At 42.6% G+C, this 19451-nt stretch overlaps 1 protein-coding gene across 2 annotated transcripts in view; it reads right to left on the bottom strand.

Moving 5' to 3' along the window:
- Positions 1-19421, bottom strand: part of KCNIP4 (potassium voltage-gated channel interacting protein 4) — a 1152721-nt gene extending 1133300 nt beyond the window's left edge. For both annotated transcript variants that reach the window (XM_034672026.1, XM_019796537.2), the window contains exon 1: positions 19240-19421. In XM_034672026.1, the coding sequence (XP_034527917.1) occupies positions 19240-19300 (61 nt within the window). In that variant the 5' untranslated portion in view covers positions 19301-19421. The remainder of the gene's footprint in view (positions 1-19239) is intronic.
- Between the last annotated feature and the right edge of the window lie 30 nt (positions 19422-19451).

Here is a 19451-nt window from a genome sequence, read left to right as displayed (position 1 = left end):
TAGGAAAGGAAGGATTTGGGCTAAAAAAGTCAGTATTTCAGAAGCTAGATAGTGTTTTCTAGTTCTGGTCATTCATAAACCCAGAATTGACAAGAGTCTAAAGTGTAGAACTCTTCTAGAAATAATAACTGTTTGGGATAATCTCCCCAATTAAGTTAAAAGTTATAAATCTATAGCACTCAAATCCTTATCATTCTCCTCTCAGAAAATGACGTTGTTTCAGAGACTACGGTCATGGTGAGCACGACACCTCCCCTAAAACCTAACCTGTTCCCTGATGCCTCATGAAAGAGAGTCACAACTTCTTCCCAAGTGCCTCCTGAATACCTGCCCAATTATTCGTTTAGTCAATAAATATTTGGGCCCTAAGGATACAGATATGAAAAACCATGCCAGGACCAGGACAGCTCAGTCTCTTAGGGGAAACCCACATTGCAGGAAAATATTGCACACAAAATATTCAGGACTTTGCAAGAGTGAACTATATCACTGCAGCTAGTCCTCCAAGACATAACATTAAGTCAAAAAAAAATCTTGAAGGGACACCATTTGTATAAATTTTAAGCATACACATTGCTAAGGTCTGAAGTCCATATCCCCCAAAATTCATATATTGAAATCCTAACCCTCGAAGGTGACGGTACTAGAAAGTGGGACCTTGCAGAGGTCGTTAGGTCATGAGAGCAGAGTCCTCGTGAAAGGGACGGACGCTCTTACAGGAGAGACCCCAGAGAGCTCCATAGCCCCTTCCACCAAGTGAGCATACAACAAGAGTCCGTGACCCAGGTTGGGGCGCTCACCTAACCATGCTGGCATTCTGATCTTGAACTTCCAGCCTCCAGCAGTGTGAGCAATAAATTCCTGTTATTTACAGGTGACGCAGCCCAGGGTATTTGGTTTTAGCAAACTGAAGGGACTACAGGCACGCATAGAGCCTATCCCGTACTGTTCACGTGTACCTACATGCACAGACAGAGGATGTTAGAATGAATTGAAAGGATACACACCAAATTCATGGTGGTGGTTGTAATGGCAGGGAAGAGGAGATGAGAAAGGGAACGTGGAAGGTGGCAAAAGTGATAACAGCCATACTGTTAATGTTTTATTGCTTTTATGTAAAGAAGGCTGGAAGCATAGCTTGTGAAATGGTTAACTATCAACTTTGGATAGGAAATCTTCAGAGGCTTATTATTTATAGTCTTCCGTAGTTTTAGAAGTGGTTGAAATTTATTTTTTTTTAACATTTTATGTATTTATTTGCCAGAGAGAGAGAGAGCACAAGCAGGGGGAGCTGCAGGCAGAGGGAGAAGCAGGCTCCCCGCTGAGCAAGAAGCCAGACGCGAGACTCAATCCCAGGACCCCAGGATCATGACCTGAGCTGAAAGCAGACACTTAACTGACTGAACCCCACAGGCGTCCCGGAAGTGGTTGAAATTTAAATAGACAATTGCATTGCTGTACAGCAAGTGTCTTATATGGCATAAACCAGGTACAATGGTGCTATAATAGAGAGATGTTTCTGTCTACTGTGTTTTGAGATGCTTGCTCTCCACTGCCCTAACAAGGTCTGTGCCCACAAACGTGAACCAATGTCTCCTGTTGAACAAAATGAATCTGCCAATTCCAGCAGCTGCCCTCCCCCCGCCCCCACTTTTCCTTCACAACTCAACTTCTTACTAGAGCTGCTTACACCTGCTTCTCTTCATTCCCTCACTCACACCCCAAGCCTTGGCAATCTGGCTTCAGCCCCACTCAATTGTTCCAACCTCCTAGTTGCCAAATCGTTTCAGTTCCCATCTTACTTAACCATGCAAAGCACTTAAGATAATTGACCCACTACTGTAAAAGTCTCCTTCCCTTGGCATCCACAGTGCTACTCTTGGCTGTCATTCCTTTTGCCTTCCTATATGGTCCATTTCTGACCCCTTCGCCTTCTCCCTGCAGTAGCCAACTTAGCTTTAGTGTGCCCCCTAGGATTCGATTCTGAGCTCTGTTCTCTCCCTTACTGTCTTGGCTTTACCTGCAATACACTGGCTCTAAATCCGTGTCCTAGCCCCCCCCTGACATCTAGATGACACCTTCAACCAGCTTTTTCCCACATTCTTCACCAGCACCTCCCCCTCAGCCAGTCCCAAAGCAGCCATATCCTCAAGAATTCTCACTGAAGGGTATAGCTAGACACATGGATATTTTCTTAACCTCTACTTTTCCGGCCTTCATTTCAATGCTTGGCAACTTGTTGATTATGACTGCTCTGCATCTCTTCAGCCTCACACCTCTACACCTGCCACACTGCTTTAATTCAGATCTCCCATTCCGCATTGGCTGCACGGCTTTTCCAACACATCCCCTGCCCTTCTATGGAACCACCTCCATCATTTCCTTCTAAAACACAAATAATTGCCATTCCCTTGCTCAGCATCCTTCAATAGCTCCCCATTGCCTGCAGGTTTTAATTTAAACTCCTCAATCGTAAATCCCAGCATCTCAAACAATCTTCCACCATCTACCCTCCCAGCCTCACCTGTGGCTACATCTCCCCACACTGCCAGTATTTAGGCCACATGGATTTTCTTGCTATTTCCTGAAAGTGGCTTGAATTTTCACATAAATCTGAGCTTTGGCACATGCTCTTCCTATGACCTCAGAATCCTTTTCTCTCTCTTCCACTGGATAAACCCCAACACACTTCAAGAGCTCACTGAGATGCCATTGTCCTTAAGGGTTCCTTAATTTCCCTAGGCAGATAGTTATTCCTGTACATTTGCTCCCACAGAACTTCGTGCCTGCCTCTCCTTTAGCACTGAAGTCACGCTGGTCTGAGAACGACATGCCCCTCTCTCCTGATGGTCAGCAAGGAGGAGGTAGATTTTGTGATGGTTTCTTCATTCAACACATGTTTAAGAGCCCTACTATTCGAGGTGTGTGGAATACACAGTGAACAGCACAGACAACATCTATATTCATGTAGTCTAAATTGCAGGGCATAGAACTGCGATCCATCAATATAAGATGAGATTCAGAGATGTGTGTTTAAATCATCAGTGAGGCCGTCATGAAACCAGAACATGAACACCTATTACCACGGTGGCCTCTGTGTGTCACCCAGCTCATCGCCTCAAGTCGATCTCGTCATTCACTTTGTTGCAATTCCGCAAGCACCAGGCAGACAAATATACACATACACAGGATCTTTAAATACTTAAGGCTCAGTCTTTTTCGATAACATGATCCCTTCTCATGAAGGACTGTCGGGACCTCTCCACAAGAGGGTAGGCAATCACACATGACAGCCAGGCAGACAATGTCAACCCCAATTCCCCCGCAAACCAGCAGGCGTCAGACCCACACCACACGGATACATGAAACAGGAAGAACAACAGATGAGCTCTCTGTGGTTGAGGAAGAAAATGCCCATATGTTAGGGCTGCTAACCTGTGCTGTATATTTTTCTAAATTTATCAGCGCTAGCACACGTGGGTCTCCTGTAAGTGTTTGAGTATTTGTATGCAGAGACAGAGGCTTCTCTGGAATTGGTACCTTTATGATGAATGAAACAGAAACTCAGAATGCAGAACGCGAGTGGCAGGGACCAATCAAAACAGAGACTGAACAATGCAAAAAAGTTCTCAGTGGGGATGGGGACACATGTCACTGGCCTAGAGCATTGAGGAAAGATGCATAGCTAATAACAGCATGGCAAGGTAGCAGCATTTAACAGTTGGTATTTGTACAGGCAAACACACAAATATATGGAAGTTAACTGTTTTTTTAAAGATTTCATTTGTCAGGGCAAACGAGAGAGAGAGAGAGAGAGACAAGCAGGGGGAAGCAGCAGGCACAGGGAAAAGCAAGTTCTTCACTGAGCAAGGACCCCGATGCAGGACTCAATCCCAGGACCCTGGGATAATGACCTGAGCTGAAGGCAGACGCTTAACTGACTGAGACACCCAGGCGTCCGGGAAGTTAACTGTTGATAAAACTGTACAGTGTGCATTGGACATTGCTGATAGTTCCACCACTCTGCTTACTGCTTTGTCCTGGGCTCTAAAATCTAGTATATTAGACTTTTCTCTTTATACTAGTCAAGAATAAACAGAAATGCCCTGCACAAGAAGTTGCTGGGATTAAACTTTTGAGTTTCATAATATTTTCTAGCATGTTTATTATCTAAGAAAAGAAAGGAGTTCATCTCCACTAATAATTAGTATGCATACTTCTAAACTACAGGTGTATAACTTACTAAAATCTATAAAAATAAAGGTATATGCTCATCATTTGTTTTTACAGATGGGGATACAAGGCAAAAACACTTTGCAGACTGCCAAGTTCTAGATGCCAAAAGGCTAGCAAGGAGTTCTAAGTAACAGACCAATGTCAGGTTGTGGAGGTTAGGCAATGCAGAGAAAAAAGGTAAATGGGGGGGGGGCGGGGAGTAGATTAGAGGAGAAAATAATTCCAGATCCCACAAAAGTTGGCAGTACAAAGCCATGATCAATGGTTTGCTGGTCATTGGGATAATAGCCCTACACTTTTTGCTGAGTGGAGGGACCAAGGCCAGATGTGATGTGGCTATTTGGTTAACTCGTTTCCCTGCTTAAAACTTCCAATTACTTCTCATTGCCATAGGACCAAGTTCAAATCCTCAATAAAAACCTCAAACTCTCAACCATCTGGCCCTGTCTCCCTCTTCAGCATTATCTTTTGTCCTTCTCTTTTTATTTTCAGACTTTCTTCAGATCTTCAAGTCTGTTCTCGACTCCTGCTTTCTGTCTATCTCCAAGTGTCATTCAGATGTCAACTTAATTTTTACTCTTTAAAGGAGCTATTTTCTGACTCCTAAGACATATTCCACTTCCTTCCCATACGCTCCTGTAGCATCCTTTACTTATTGTTCTAATATTCTCAGCGTGCTGCTAATGCATTGTTGAAGGTCTTTCTTCCTTGCTAGCCATCTGTGAGGACAGAGAAGGTATCTGTATCCCCCAAGCACCCAGAACAATGTTTGATTTCTAAGACATGCTAAATAAATGTGTTGATTGGACTGAAGTTGGACTGAGATCTGGAGAGAAAGAATTTCTTTGAATTCCCCAAGTGCTTGCTTATTGCATTCCATAATGACAGAATTATGAAGCTTACCAAAGAGTTATAATAATATTTGACCATTTTATTTGTAAATGTAAAGGCATTTCATGATCTGTTGGTCAACAAATATTTGAGTGTCCCTATGGGTCTGAAACTGCACAGTCTCCCTACTCTGGGTTGGCAGACACCAAACAATTAATTAAAACTACATTCATGAAGGAACAGTATTAAAAGGATTCATGACTTCTTCTGGCAGGATGGAGGATGGCTGGAGCTCACCACTTGCAGTAATGCGATTTATTCTCAGATGGTTAGTCTCAGCAAGATTGCCTGTGCCCTGTGTCCACAGAGTGGGTTGGAGATGTGGTTGCAAGATCAAGCAGCGGAGGAAGGGAAGGGAAGGCAGCTATGCAAGTAGAATGTTCTGAATCAAAATCATGTCTTTGGAGGCAATCATATAGGTCCTCCAACAAAGGCTCCCCTATGCACCGCACTTTCAAAACCCCGTCCTCCCCAGACCCTTACCTGGAGCTGGCTTACCCACCTGAGTCACTTCCACCAGCCCTTCCACTCAGGCTCCGGGAGGCCCTATAGGTTACTTTCACGGACATTCAAACTCCTCAAGCACCAATGGTTCTTTTTCCCCCCAGTCCAGAAGGCAGGTTATCAAGGCTCCCTCTTTCCATCTACCATCACTCAGACTGGGCACTGGCTTTGAATCTTTACCTTGGATGTGACCTAGAAATCCATAGGGAGATTTTTCAGGTCATCTGCCCTTTACCCTATTTACCACCCAACTGGATGCTAGGCACACTCTCTGCTGAGCCGAGCCTGGCCCTCCCAGGATCACATCAGGTCAGCCCAGAGTGCCCTGTCCAGGCAAGAGAGAGAAAAGGGTACAGAGCCTAGGCTGCGTATTAATTAATACTGCCCTGGTTAATATCTCCACTATCCTAATCACTAGCTGTAAGACTTTGGACAAGTTGCTTAATCCCTTTGAGCCTGAATTTACTTATCAACAAAAAGGATATTTGAAACTATCCAGTATCCCTCTTACCAGTATATCCCTCCAGCATCCCCAAATAAGTAGAGCCTTTGACCCCACACATATATACAGATACACAATTTCCTTCTTCTGTCTTCTGGATAACTTCCCAGCAGCATAAGCAAAGGCCTTTCCTCAGTTGCCAAAGTTTGAGTTTAGAGCCTGCTTAAGAGCTGCTTTTCCTTGGTCTCCCACCTAACTTCAAGCCTACATCCAATCGGTTACAAAGCCTGTCCATAATGCCACAGAATCTGCCAAATTCGTTTTCTCCACCACAACACCTACAAAATTGGTCAATCCTGCTAAAGTCTGGACAAATGCAATATTTCCTCAACTCATCTTTCCACCTGAACACTCCCCCTTCCACAGTCTTTCCTGCACAGCAGGATAAGACAAATCTTCCTAAGGTGTTACTTTTATTATGCAGTCGTCTTTCTGCGAAATCTTGAATTCTTGCCCATGGAATCAAATCCACATTTCTGAGACTCTCCCCAATCTCATTTCTCAGCCTCATCACTTCTCAGGACAACCATCTCCTCCGGTCAAACTGCGGCCCCCACTGATCCCTACCTGCCACCCACTAAATGGTCCCTTACAACCTCTCTAAGCCCCACAGGTAAATGTCCAGGTCACAGCCCATCCCCTCCATAGCGTCCTCCCCAGCATATCACCCCAGGGTGGCCTCCCCTCCCTCCTGTATCAGAGAACAAGATTATGCCTTTCAGAGAGCAAGTGCCCCTTCTTCAGAACTCACTCCCTCCAGGACCACCCATGTACTCCCAATCTCACCACTCTCCTGACATCCCATCCTAAGGATTAAAAGAACTTTTTCTCAAGCCAAAGTAATTATGTAAATGACCCCAACCCAACCCACAGGCTCTAACTATACGTCAGGCACTACACTAAGCCCTTTATAGACCTTAGTTCAGTTACTTCTCAGTGCAATCTGTCAAAATGTGTCTTCTTCATTGATTTGCCATCCTACACACATTTCAGTGAATTCTAACAGGGAAAATGCTAAAAAAATAAATATACACAAAATATACGTACATATATACATACCACAGTACATGTAATGATAGTAATTCTAGTACAGTGGTATAGCACATAAATTTTTTTCTTTGAAGGATTATATAAATGCTACAAATGAAGGTAAAATAAGGTAAGGGAATAGGGAGACACACGTGAGTTGTTATAATAGATGAAGTCATCGGAGAAGTACTATTTTAATGGAGATCTGAACAAGTGAGGAAGCAAGCCAGTGGAGTATATGGGGCAAGAATATTCCAGGTACATGTAAAGAAACTAAGTTACAGAGAGGCCATGCGGCTTCCTAAGGTCACACAGGAACAGACACAGTGTCTGAACCCTAGTTCTGACTCCAGTCTTATTCTGAGACCCAAATCTTCATGCACCATTAATGCTCTGCAGTCTACTCCATTCACTCGCTGTGGCTGTTTGAAACTCTTGTATTCCCCATTAGTTGGCAAGCACAGGCCATCTATGTACCAGGCACCGAGCTCCATGACATTTTCCTCTCCAGTTTCTTCTCAAGCCATGATATGTTTCCTTGGTTTTATATCCGTCACTCACCTTTCTTCTTCATGGTACTAATCCTAGAATCTACCCCTTATTCAGTGTCATGTCTTTAATTACCTTCGCTCTCTGCAACTGAATCCCCCACTTGAGTCCCCACCTTAGTTTGCCAGCCAGTTTCTTGGGAGGAGGGCCATGCCTCATTCATCTCTCTATTCCTGATACCCGTCAGAGCACTAGATGCTCAATAACCGTGTGCTTCTCTGAAATCAATTAAACTTGAACTCCACGAGTTCACTGCCTTTGGGACAGTCGGCTTGGATTCTTTCCCAGTTGAAATCAGTATTTCTAAAGAGCATGTTATCATCCCTCCAAAACCTGTTCTCCGGTGTTCCCTGCTTCTCATCATGGCACCACGAGGTCCCCATCGCCGATCTTCCCATCTTTCTCCTTCCCAGTCCTCCCACCCTTCCCATTCCCACTGCCTTCACCCTTGTGCAAACGCTGTCTCCTGCCTAGACTAATGCAACCCCCTCCTGATGACATCCTTGTCGATGACGCATTCTACAGCTAAGTAAAATTAATGTTCCTCATTCTGTCGCTCCTCACTAAATTCAACTGGCTCCCCATGGCCTGCAGAACCCAATCTCATGCTCATGTTCCAGGCCCGTATAGCCCAGTAACTACCCCATCTCCATTTTGAAGGAGGAAGGCCTCCTTAAAGAAGGCCTTAAACTTCGTAGTCCCAAATGGATCTCACTTCCTTTCAACTAAACCTCCCTTGTATTTCTCATCTTAGTAAATATATGCTGACCATCAGTGACCCAACCCAGAAATCTAGAAGATTTCCCAGGCTCCTCTCCTTCCCCAACCCCAATTACCACTGGCATCAATCCTTGCTGGTCTTGTCCTCTAGGTCACGTGCACCCTCTACTGTCCGCCGTATCACTAATGCTTTACTATGCTCCTCAATATGCCTCACCTGCAACCCCACCCAGCGGGTACCCATGCTGCTGTTTCAACCCCCTCTGGCCATCTGTCAATCACTGCAGTTATCTTCCCCACATGCAAATGTGATCACAGTGTGCTCTTGACTGGAATGTATCAGTGGTACCCACTGCTTTCATGTTCCGATGCTGCCTCCTTCTCCAGCTCCCATTTCACTGTTCCCTTCTACTCCCCAGCTTCACTGCAACACGCAGAACCTCTCACTCTTCCTTGCTTCTACCGTATGTTCTCTTAGGACCAGCCATAGACCCACAGCTCTCCCCACCTAAAACATCCACCATCCCACCTGCTGCACTTCCCGGGAAAACTCCTTCTCATCCTCCAGTCCCATCCGGTCCAGGGAGCGTTCTTTGAACCTACTCAGCCTGCACGAGTGACTCATGTCTGTGTTGCCAAAGCACCCCAGGCTGGACGCTGTCATAGGACTTCCACATACTAATTACCATCTTCCATGTCAAGCTCTTTAACTAGACTCAGGGCTCCCCACGGGATATTCTTATCTCTGTATTCTAGTACTTTGAGCAATACTTGACAAATAATAGATGTTAATATATGTTTCTAGACTTAGAACAATGCTTGACAAATAATAGATATCTAGTCTATGTTTTACAGCAGAATAAATTGGCTCACATTTGAAGAATCCTGTACTGATAGGGGAAGTAGTAATATTATCTAGTCTATAGGTTAATGCTGTTTTTCTGTGTAATGTTTGTTTTGCGTTTTATGTGATTCTGTGAAACCAATATCACTTAATAACAAATCATGTGGTTAAGGTCCACTCTGTGCTCCTTCAGGTTATTATTTCATAGTAGACAAGGACCTGCCAATATCTTCCCTCAAGGACATACGCTGGGGTCCTGTGAAGGTATTTACCAAGTGGTTTTGAAAATGAGGTGAGCTAACGTGATCTACCTAATCAATACAAAATTCAGATCAAGTAGAATTCCGGGGTGGATAAGGAAGATCCAATTTAGAAGCTTAATTCCTAGACCTTAACAGCTAATATGCCTTTTTATATTCGGAAATATTTACCAGCACTGTCCCTCCTACAGTAGGTAATTGATAAACATGGTTTAAGTGGATGACTGTTGAACAACATCCTCAAAACTATTTATAAAACCATCAAAACAAATTGCATTAAGACTGAAGTTATAACTGTCACTGCTTGAGATCTGAAATTCTATTCTAATGATATTTATGAAAATCTCATGCTCAGGGATCCAAAGATAAATGTAACTGCTTGAAATTGCAATGTTTCTAACAAATTATGTCTACGGTTCAATCTTCCCAGTTCAGTGTTTGTAGATTTTGCACTGTCAGTATGTATCCTGCGAGCTGAACAATTTTGAAAGTTATTTTAATGACTAATTTTCATTTGGAATCCACATCCCCCACTCTGACTAGGAAGGGTTATAGGGTTCAGCTGCAAATCTGGTACTTAAATCACATCAGAAGTGCTGGTGTGTATTACTCTCCAGCTTTGCAGTTTAGATGTTTTGCCTTTTTAAAACTATCTTTCAATGCCTCCATCAAAAATGGAATTTATTCTATAAATACAAGGCAGGAGAAGTCCCTCATGCCATGTCCTTGCATACGGCTGTATTCTATAGTCTCCAGCTTTCTTTTTCCATGTTTCTCAATGCATGGTTCTGAATGCTCATTGTTTTATACTTGTCCCTCAAGGTTTCTCTCCCCACCACCTTCAAATTAATGTAATGCACCTGTGTTTCGGAGCCTGCACCAACCCTCTGATCACAGAGTCGGCAGGAAATAAGGATGAAACCGGACCTAGAAAGGAGAGGGAATGGGGAACAGATTGCGATAATACTGTGTGTCTCAGTAGGAAGAGACCTGGCTTCCAATTAAAGGGAGTTTGGGGAAATAGCATGGAAAGCATGATTGAAGAATTCTTGGGGAAAATGTGAGAGAAAGGCTTAGTGGAATCAGATTTTCACAAATGCTCACAATATTAACTCAGGTATAATATTCTTATGGTCAATGGTTGACTGAACAAAATTAAATTTAAAAATTAGAGTGATAGTGTACTTAATTTTTTTTAAAAAATTCTACACCAATTTAAAATGCCTCTGCCTTGACCAGAACATTATTTAAACTGGCTGTAAGAGAGCTGGGAATGTTCGATTACTTTATGATTATCTTTAAACGGAGTTATTACTCATTTTGTACTCTCCAAGCTTCAAAATTGTATTTGTTTCATGACAAAAAAAAAAAAAAAACACACTTCTTCAGAGACTCCCAGCATAACAGCTCTTAAAAATCTTTTAAAAAGCTTAGGTAACATCTAAGTGGCCAACAGATAAATCCATATGACAGATGGAAAGAGAGGAGACAGGAAGAAATGGGGCAAGAGAGTAAATACGGAATTGTGAGCACAGTTCTTTTAATAGCTTTATTCGGTAAGACCCCAGAGAAGGAAAGTTCAAATTCAATATCACCGTTTGTTTTCACTGCATTTGGTTGGAAGAGAATGGCACCTGTGCCAGCTGGACATAATCTCATTTTTCAGCATCCATCTCACTTCATCCTTGCCTCTGTTACAGCAACGAATATTTTAAAACACACGTTTAGTTATTTCTTTTCTCCCCTACTCAACTCTACACACCTGGCACATACTCAGTAAATCTCTTTTGAATAAACTGTAACCTTTCTGAAGGCCAACTCCACATCTCAATGATCCCAGCACCAAGGAGTTTCTTTGTAAATACTTGCTGAATTAAACTCATGTCATCATTACAGAATCCATTCCTGCAATCTAGGAGTGGATACGATGACCACCGTTTTATGAATGGAGAAAGAAGAACAGTGACCTTCTACTCACTGGCTGTTTCACATGTTCTTACCTTTCTAAGCTAAATTAAAATTTCTCTCAAGCAAACCCCTCTCCAAGTTGAACTTGTCCTCAGGACTGGATTTGCAGGGTTATTTCTGAAATGCCTGTTAGTTCTATATTATCATTTTGTTTTTGTTTCAAATTCCCTGCAAAAGCAACAAGAAGACTGGAGAATCCACTTCCACAGGACTGAGATGGGCTGGAGTACAAGAGTTTATTTCCATCTTTACGTACAATCACCATAGAAGACACTTTAAGTCGTGCAACACTTCTCTGCAGCACGTAACTTATATAAAGTCTGGATACACGGTTTGGGCAAGATCATTTTTGGTAAGTTGTTTCTCGTGCTAGTCTAATGGAAATTCATCAAACTGCAAAAAGGTACAAGCCAAAATAAAGCCCGTGGCCAAATATCCATTCTGAGATGTAGATCTGTTTAATAGTTACACGTGTTTTCTTCACCCAATTTTATTATGAAACTCATGAAGGCATTTGGAAGTCATGTGTTCGCTTATTAAAAATTAATCATCATCATATTGGGAGATAGCCCTGGGGACACATCAGCTTCTGTGACACAATGCCCAGACCGTATTACAATGCAGACGTGAGAGGGAGTGCCTGGCCATATAGACTGTGTAGTTACACTCTCAGTCAACCTGATTCAGACTCCCATGTGGTCTGCAGATACTGTCATTTCGTAAATAAACTGCTTCACTCAAAAGAACCTTCAAAATATTAAGGAGTGTTGACGCCTAGAGATGAAAGTCTGTTTTTAATCCAAAACCTTTTTTAAAGACCTATAAAAAATGCCAGTTCTAACTCCCTAAAGACTTTTTATTCCCTATTCATGAGCAGATTCTGCCTAAGTTACACAAAAGGACCTTTCCCTAAGTCAATCCGAACTTTGGCTAACCAGAAAGTTACAGACCGTTGTCGTAAAATGGGTTGACTGCTTGTTTTTACCTAAATAAGTAATCAGGGAGGAATACGTAGGGGAGAGAAGTTTCTGAAAGGTCAATTATATATCCAAAGGGTATTCAAATATATCCAAAAGGGCATTTCCAATGGGAGAGCCATTCTACCACACTGGCTGTGTTTGTTCAGAAGGAAAAAAATCAGCCCATCACAGGGGCATCGAGGCCAAGTGCTCAAAAGGGGAAATATCTCTGTTCGAATTATTCGTTACATTGTCCCAGTGTGTGGAGAACTTTTGTGTTTCAACTCTGTGAGCCTCTCCTTTTTCAGAGTTGCTAATCCATACGCATATGCACACATCTAGGGCTGCCTATGGCACATTCCCTGAGCAATGAGAGGGTTATGGCCACAGAGATGAGAGGAAAAGAGCTGAACCCCATCCTCTTCTCAGCTCTGCCCCAAGATCCACCCTGTCCCAATTTCCTCCCAACGCAGCCCGATGCTCTCTATGAGTTGATATGAAAGAAATGGATATGTACACAATGAGTGATGTTTCTGGTTTCTTGTTTCCATTCCTTTCCACAGTCACTGCTATAATTATAGAAAAGCTTTACCATCTGATAAGGATAATGACGAAGAGGCTAATAATGATGGTAAATGGTGGTATAGCCATTCAGGTTCTGGGCCGGGAAACATTAGGAAGGGCCACTCTCTGTAACATGAACTCAGACTACAGAGAATCACAATCATGATCCAGAGGGAATATTTAACTCATCTCTCCACGCTTATCTGTAGGGGAACCAAAAGAGGTCATAGTCCCTCCTTGGGGGTCCCTCAGACTACGGATCCTAGAGGTGGTAGGTCTGGAAGGTATTAAGGATGAAGGAGAGTCATAACAACACCAAAGACAACCCTGACTATTGCTCTAAACACACAGAAAACATGGAGTACTTACTAAGCCCTTCTTCAGAAACAATATAAACTCTCGTAGCAATGCATTATGGATGCAAGAGCACACACAGGAGATGTACTATCTGGATGTTCTATTACTATCCATATAGGCCTGGCCCACTGAATGGAAAAGACAGGGAACCAAAAAGGAATTGTCACTTCCAGTAGATGGTTTAACAAGCAATCAAATGTGAATTATAATCGGGGGTTTTAATGGATCTACCACTGGGCAATGCAGTTTATATTCAATTAACTATGTCTTCAGCAGGTTTTTTTGTGAATCATTGTGCCAGTACTTACTAAGGCTATGAAAATGAATAACTTGTGTATGAGCCTCACCACCAAGGAGTTACCATTTAACAGCTGCAAATGAGACAAACATGCATAGCTTATTCTGTCCTGTCATTCAGATATAGGTCAAAATCAAACAAAAATGACCTAAGAAAATTCAAAGCAGAATTCTTTGGGGGAAGAGGCAGGGAGAAATCACTAAGGCTGCACAAGAAAGACACTGCATTTGCAATGAGTCTTGAAGGATGCATTCAATGTGAAGCATTTAACAATGTTCAGTGGACAATGTGGGGGCAGAAAGTTCATTCTAAGCAGCAGGTGTTTAAGATAGACACACCCAGAGTGCAGCCCAATTTAGCAGGTCAAAGTGCAGACGTGTAGGTCTTTGAAGACAACATTGGGATGGAAGACTGTCAACACACTGTGGAAGGCCTGACTATCAAGCTAAGGAAACTATATTTTTAGTTCTATAAGTAATGGGAAGGCATTAAAAGATTTTGCACAGGTGAACGATTGGACTCAAATCAGTTTTTAGTGAATTTGGTTGGTCTTGAGTGGGGAGGCATATTATGAAGACAAGAGGCAACCATCTTGGTCTGGGAAATGACAAGAACATGACCTTGGGTGTATGACGAGAACTGGCATGGGAACTAGACATAAAGCCAGGATAGAATCAGTAAGGCTTGGGGACTGATTCCACAGGGAAGTACCATAGATAAGTAAACACTTTTGTAGGTTTTTTTAACTGTAGTTCTCAAAAAATGATGCTACCATTAGCAAAATTTGGAAAATAAATTGTTCTTTGAAGAGAGGTCAGGTCTTTTCTAAAATATTGACTTTAAAGTGCTAGTAAAAATTGCTGATAGGTCTGCTCAGCAGCGTGTGGACTGGAAAGAGATCAGGCCAGAGGTATAGATTAAGGAGACTTCTATATCAAAGATGCACCAAGACCACAATTTGATTCAAAAGAGAATGTAGACAGAGGAGACAATTAAGACAGAAGTGTGTGAAAAATTGCACAAAATAGACAAAGAAAGAAATAAGGATCAGAAAGAGATGTGAGAAAATTAGGAGAAACTAGAATAACACAGTTACAGAATCCGAGGGAGACTTCATTCAACAAATTATCTGTTGTTGAGCAAACGTACCATGTGAGGGTTCATGAGAGATGTTGGGGATACAGGGTGGGCAGAACACAATGGCTCTGCTCCCATGAAGTTCATAGTTTTCTAGGGAGTGTTGATAAACAGCACGAAGCTTCACAGTGAGTTTGGGAAGATGTAAATTAAGAAAAGACCATTAGGACCTTTAACCATATGAACAGTTTTAAAAAAATAAAAAGGTGATTCAATGCCCAAGGATGAATAAATTTATAATGATAGGTGTACTTCTAGAAACTTAAACCACTTTTAAGGATGGCAAGGGCCCATGGAACAAAATACACACTCATCCTCCCATCCTTCTTCCCTCCCTCCACCCTCTCTCTGTTCTCTCTCACGCACATACACTTTAATCTGCTTGAAATAAGAAGGAAGGCTATTAAGTAAACAAGCACACTCTGCTATGAAATATTGAAAAGCAATATTATCCACATGTTCTAGAAAACCCATGAGGACAAGGAAAACGAAAGGACAAAAAAAAAAATAGAAAGAATAAGTAGGACCATATACTTTATCTTCAAAAGATTCAACCACTATTTGGTCTATGATTCTGCAGGAATCTTGCACATACATTTTATATTACATGGATCATTAATTTCCAAACCATCCATAGCCTTATTTTATGAAACTTTGCATAAGCATTGGCCAGAAAAAAAAAAATGCAGCAAAGGGAGGGGAAGGGTTGTTGAATTTTAACACTTGATCATATCATTTGCTTAGTACCTTTTTACATTTAACAACATGAAGAAAACAGAATAATGCCCATGTGATAAAAAGCTTTTCCTGGGTTATTCAGAATGTACAGACTTTTCACTATTACCCATGTGGAATCACTAATTTGGGTTTGCCTTATTCTTAATAACACAAAACTTAAGCTGGAGCCATCATAGGTCCATTAACAATAAAAAATCACAGAGGTTTTTCACTCCAGTATTTCTGGTTTGCAAGCTCCAGACCTTCCCTGTGTGAAATCTGAAACTGACCCCCTTACACAGAGGACAAGGAGACTGGAAGAAAGAGGCAGACCAGTCCAGACTGGTAGGTGACAGATGCAATAAACAAGGGAACTTACATAGGAGGCTTGTGGTGGGGGTTGCCAGACAAGAAGATCTCCCGCCAGAAACTTAAAAGTTTATATAGAAGCACGAGGGCTCAGTCACGTACACCATCCAGATGGCCTCGGCAACACCTTTCTCTCTCAAGGCTATGTCCTTGAAAACAGTTCCTGCTATGGTGGGCAGAACATACATTCCAAGGGTAAGAGAGGCGGGGAGGAGCCTTCAATTGCCCAGGTCCAGCTGGTGGATCCAACAGTAGTCAAGTCCTCTGGATGACCTCCTCTAACAATGATCGAAACATCCATGCATTTCCCTCCCCACTTTTAGCTGTAGACTACATCACATCACATATGCCATCCCTAAGTTAGATGGCACAAATTGAGGACACCGATGAATAATCTTACAGCTTTTTTTTTTTCTTTTTTAACTCCGACCTTATTTCTGATTCTCTTTCAAATATACTGCTGAATTATCATCTCCCTCTGTCTCTCCACTGGTAGCAGGGTTATGTTTGATTTCATAGCCAGAGAGCAAAATAATAAGAATAGACAATTTCATGAAAAATATATTCTGGGCAGGCTTTTGATTTAATGTGGAAGCTGGTGACAGGGAGGCTAAAAGTGAGCTCCACGATTTGTAAGAAACCTTTTCTATTTGTACTTATTTACAAGGTGTCCATTTTCTGGACTCTGTAGCATTAACGGTGTTTCAACCACACTGACTTAGCAGTGGTGTTCACCAGTTACCATACTAACTACGTTACCTGCTGAAAGAGAGCAGGGAATAAACTTTTTTAGCTAGATTATAAAGTTTTAGTAACCCAATTCAACCCTGCTCCCATCTTTCTTACATTTCCCTCCTGTTTTTCCTTCCATGTGGTTTTCTCCTTTGTCTCTCAGCAACCCGCTTTTCATAGTATTCTGGCTCTAGAGTGAGGTCATAAAATACACATACATATACTTCTCTCTAATTCCTGATTTCCCTCTCATCCTCATTCATTCATCTCAGTCCTATCCTCCAGTTAAATTTTGTTTCAATTCTGATTAAATCATTTTATAATCCTCCATCCAAGAGGCATATATTCAAGGGAAAACCATCATGGTCATGTTGGAAGCTATGTAAATGTCTCACTTGTTTGAAAGAAAACAAGAAATCAGGAGCTATTGTTTTAAAAACAAGAACCAAAGGCAGAGTTCAAACCTTTAAAAAACGACTATTCTTCCTTATCCCAGGATTAATGAAGACCATCTTCTATCTCAGCACAAATAACCAAAGTACTTAAGCATATATTTGGTGGAAATAAAAGAGTACATATTCAGGGGATCATTCTCAAATAATATTAACCTTGAAACAGTAACAACAAGAACAAAAAGATGCTCCAGGCTTTTTCTTTAGTCTTCATATATGACACTTAACTCTGAAAGCATGCAAACACAATTCAAGAAACAGGTGTCAAATCAATTCAAGCCAGAAAACTCTTCACTTTGGGTCTCACCTTAACCAAGATATAAATCAACATCTTTCTGTTCTCCAAAGGAACAATGAACACGTGCTGATTTTAAAGATGGTACTAAAAGTTGTTTGTTTTTTTTTTTTAATGTTTTGTACTCCCCAGATGTGATTTCATCTTTGCTTCCATTTTATGTAACAAATAGAGATTATGGCCACCTGTGGCACTGTGAATAGACTGGACAGGCTGATTCAATCCCCATCTGGCCAATTAAAGACTAGGCCCAGCCAAAAAGCTGTTATCACTGAGTAGCCAAACAGTGCAAGCCACCCCTTCCCCAGACTTTCTCTTACTGATCTATCTTCAAGTTCCCACCGCTGTCGCGTGCATGAGTGCAGTTCCTGAAAGGGCAGCTAGCTCTCTACACTATTCTTAGCCAAAGAAACAGCAAAGGCAGAGACCCTATAAACTTAACTATTTACTTAGCCCTCTACACTTAAAATGCCATTCTGGAAAAAATCCAATTTCTTAATGATTTTTAGTATCCCTCATAAAATACATCCTAGACATACTTGGTTCATAATGAGTGAACTATTGCTGTAAGTGAAACCAGAACTAAACATCAGTACAGGTCAAAATTAGGACTTTAAAGGTAATGATCATATTCTTTCTTTTCTTTCTTTTTTTTTTTTTTCCAGCCTGTAAAAGGCCAAGACTTTTCTCTTTAAAATGTCATGGTCAAATAAGACTAGTGTCCTCCAATTACAATGACCTTAACTACTAGAAGGAAGGCAAGAAAGGAAAAATGTCCATTTCTCGATGTCCAAGTTAGAGTGCCAGATTCAAGTAGTCTGAAATGACTCCATTTCCCTGGATATAAACAGGTAGAATGTGGAAATACCTCTTTCTCTGCAACTCAAGTCCAAGTGTGTCAACCTATAAATCCAAACTATGCAAGAGCCACATGTAGGACCCCTCATCTTACATAACCTGGCTCTTGATTAGCCTCGTGTCCTGCAATCACCTTCCTTCAGTTTATGGGGCTTCTCTAAAGATCATACACATGGGAGCCACCTAAAAACAAAGGGATTCAACCAAAGGTGCTGGGGGGAGGGCGGGTGAGGAGGGGAGGCGGGATGTCTCATCCCCAGTTTCACTATGGAGCCCACTAAACTCATCAGAACATGTCCTTTCCTTGCTTTCGCAGAACACACGATACTCTGAGAGCCAAACACCTTGCACAAAAGGGCCGGGTACCTTTCCAAGGCTGTACTGTATACAAATTATTTCCAAGTGTCACTGAAGACCATTTTCTCTGAACACACTCAACTGAAGCTGGGAATAAAACAAGACGCACGCTCCTGCTGAAGAATCTGACCCGAGAAACATTCTGCCTGTCTGATACCAGGGAACCAAAATAGAGTTTTAATGAAGAAATGTTTGGGAGCATAAAGGAAAAGTGGAGGGAGAGAATCAATACTATTTCAGCGCTTTTATCCCCAGGTGTTAGAGGAAGGAAGTGTGTAGTCTGCAGTCACCTGGCAGATGCATAAACAACATGGGAAATTTTCAGAGAAGGCAAAAGTAGGCACAGGATCGGATCGCAGGGGACCCTGCCACCAGCGAGTTTCACACACACTTCAAACAGCTCTTCTTCCCAAGCTGGACCTTGCGTGCACCCCCCTCTCCGTGGCACCCCCATTCCCCCCCCCTCCCCGTGGCCCCCCCATCCCCGCCGCTCCCACCTCGCCTTCCCAGTCCCGCCTGGGTGGCCGTCTCTCATGCAGCAAAGGCAACAAGCGTCCCCAGCCGAGGAAGGGGTCCCCATCTCAGCTCGCGAAGGAAGGAGGGGAAGAGGGGCGCCCGCTCGCATGCTTAATGCATCCTACCGCCTGTGGAGCTCGCCTCCTCCAGCTGAGCCGAGATGCTTTCCACCCTCCTCACATTCATCTTCGGGGACGCAGGGTGCAGGAGCGGGACTCGAGAGTCGGCGGCCCAGAGGCTGGTATTGACGGGTCTGGCACTGGAGCGCACTCGCCGCTCGGCCCGGGGCGTCCGCGGCGCTGCGAGCGCGAGGCGGCGGCGGCGGCGGCGGCGGCGG

This window comes from Ailuropoda melanoleuca, chromosome 11 (genome assembly GCF_002007445.2).
Source record: "Ailuropoda melanoleuca isolate Jingjing chromosome 11, ASM200744v2, whole genome shotgun sequence".
Lineage (NCBI taxonomy): Eukaryota > Metazoa > Chordata > Mammalia > Carnivora > Ursidae > Ailuropoda > Ailuropoda melanoleuca.
The sequence above is the reverse complement of the archived record's forward strand: the minus strand, read 5'-3'. Positions and strand labels throughout refer to the sequence as shown.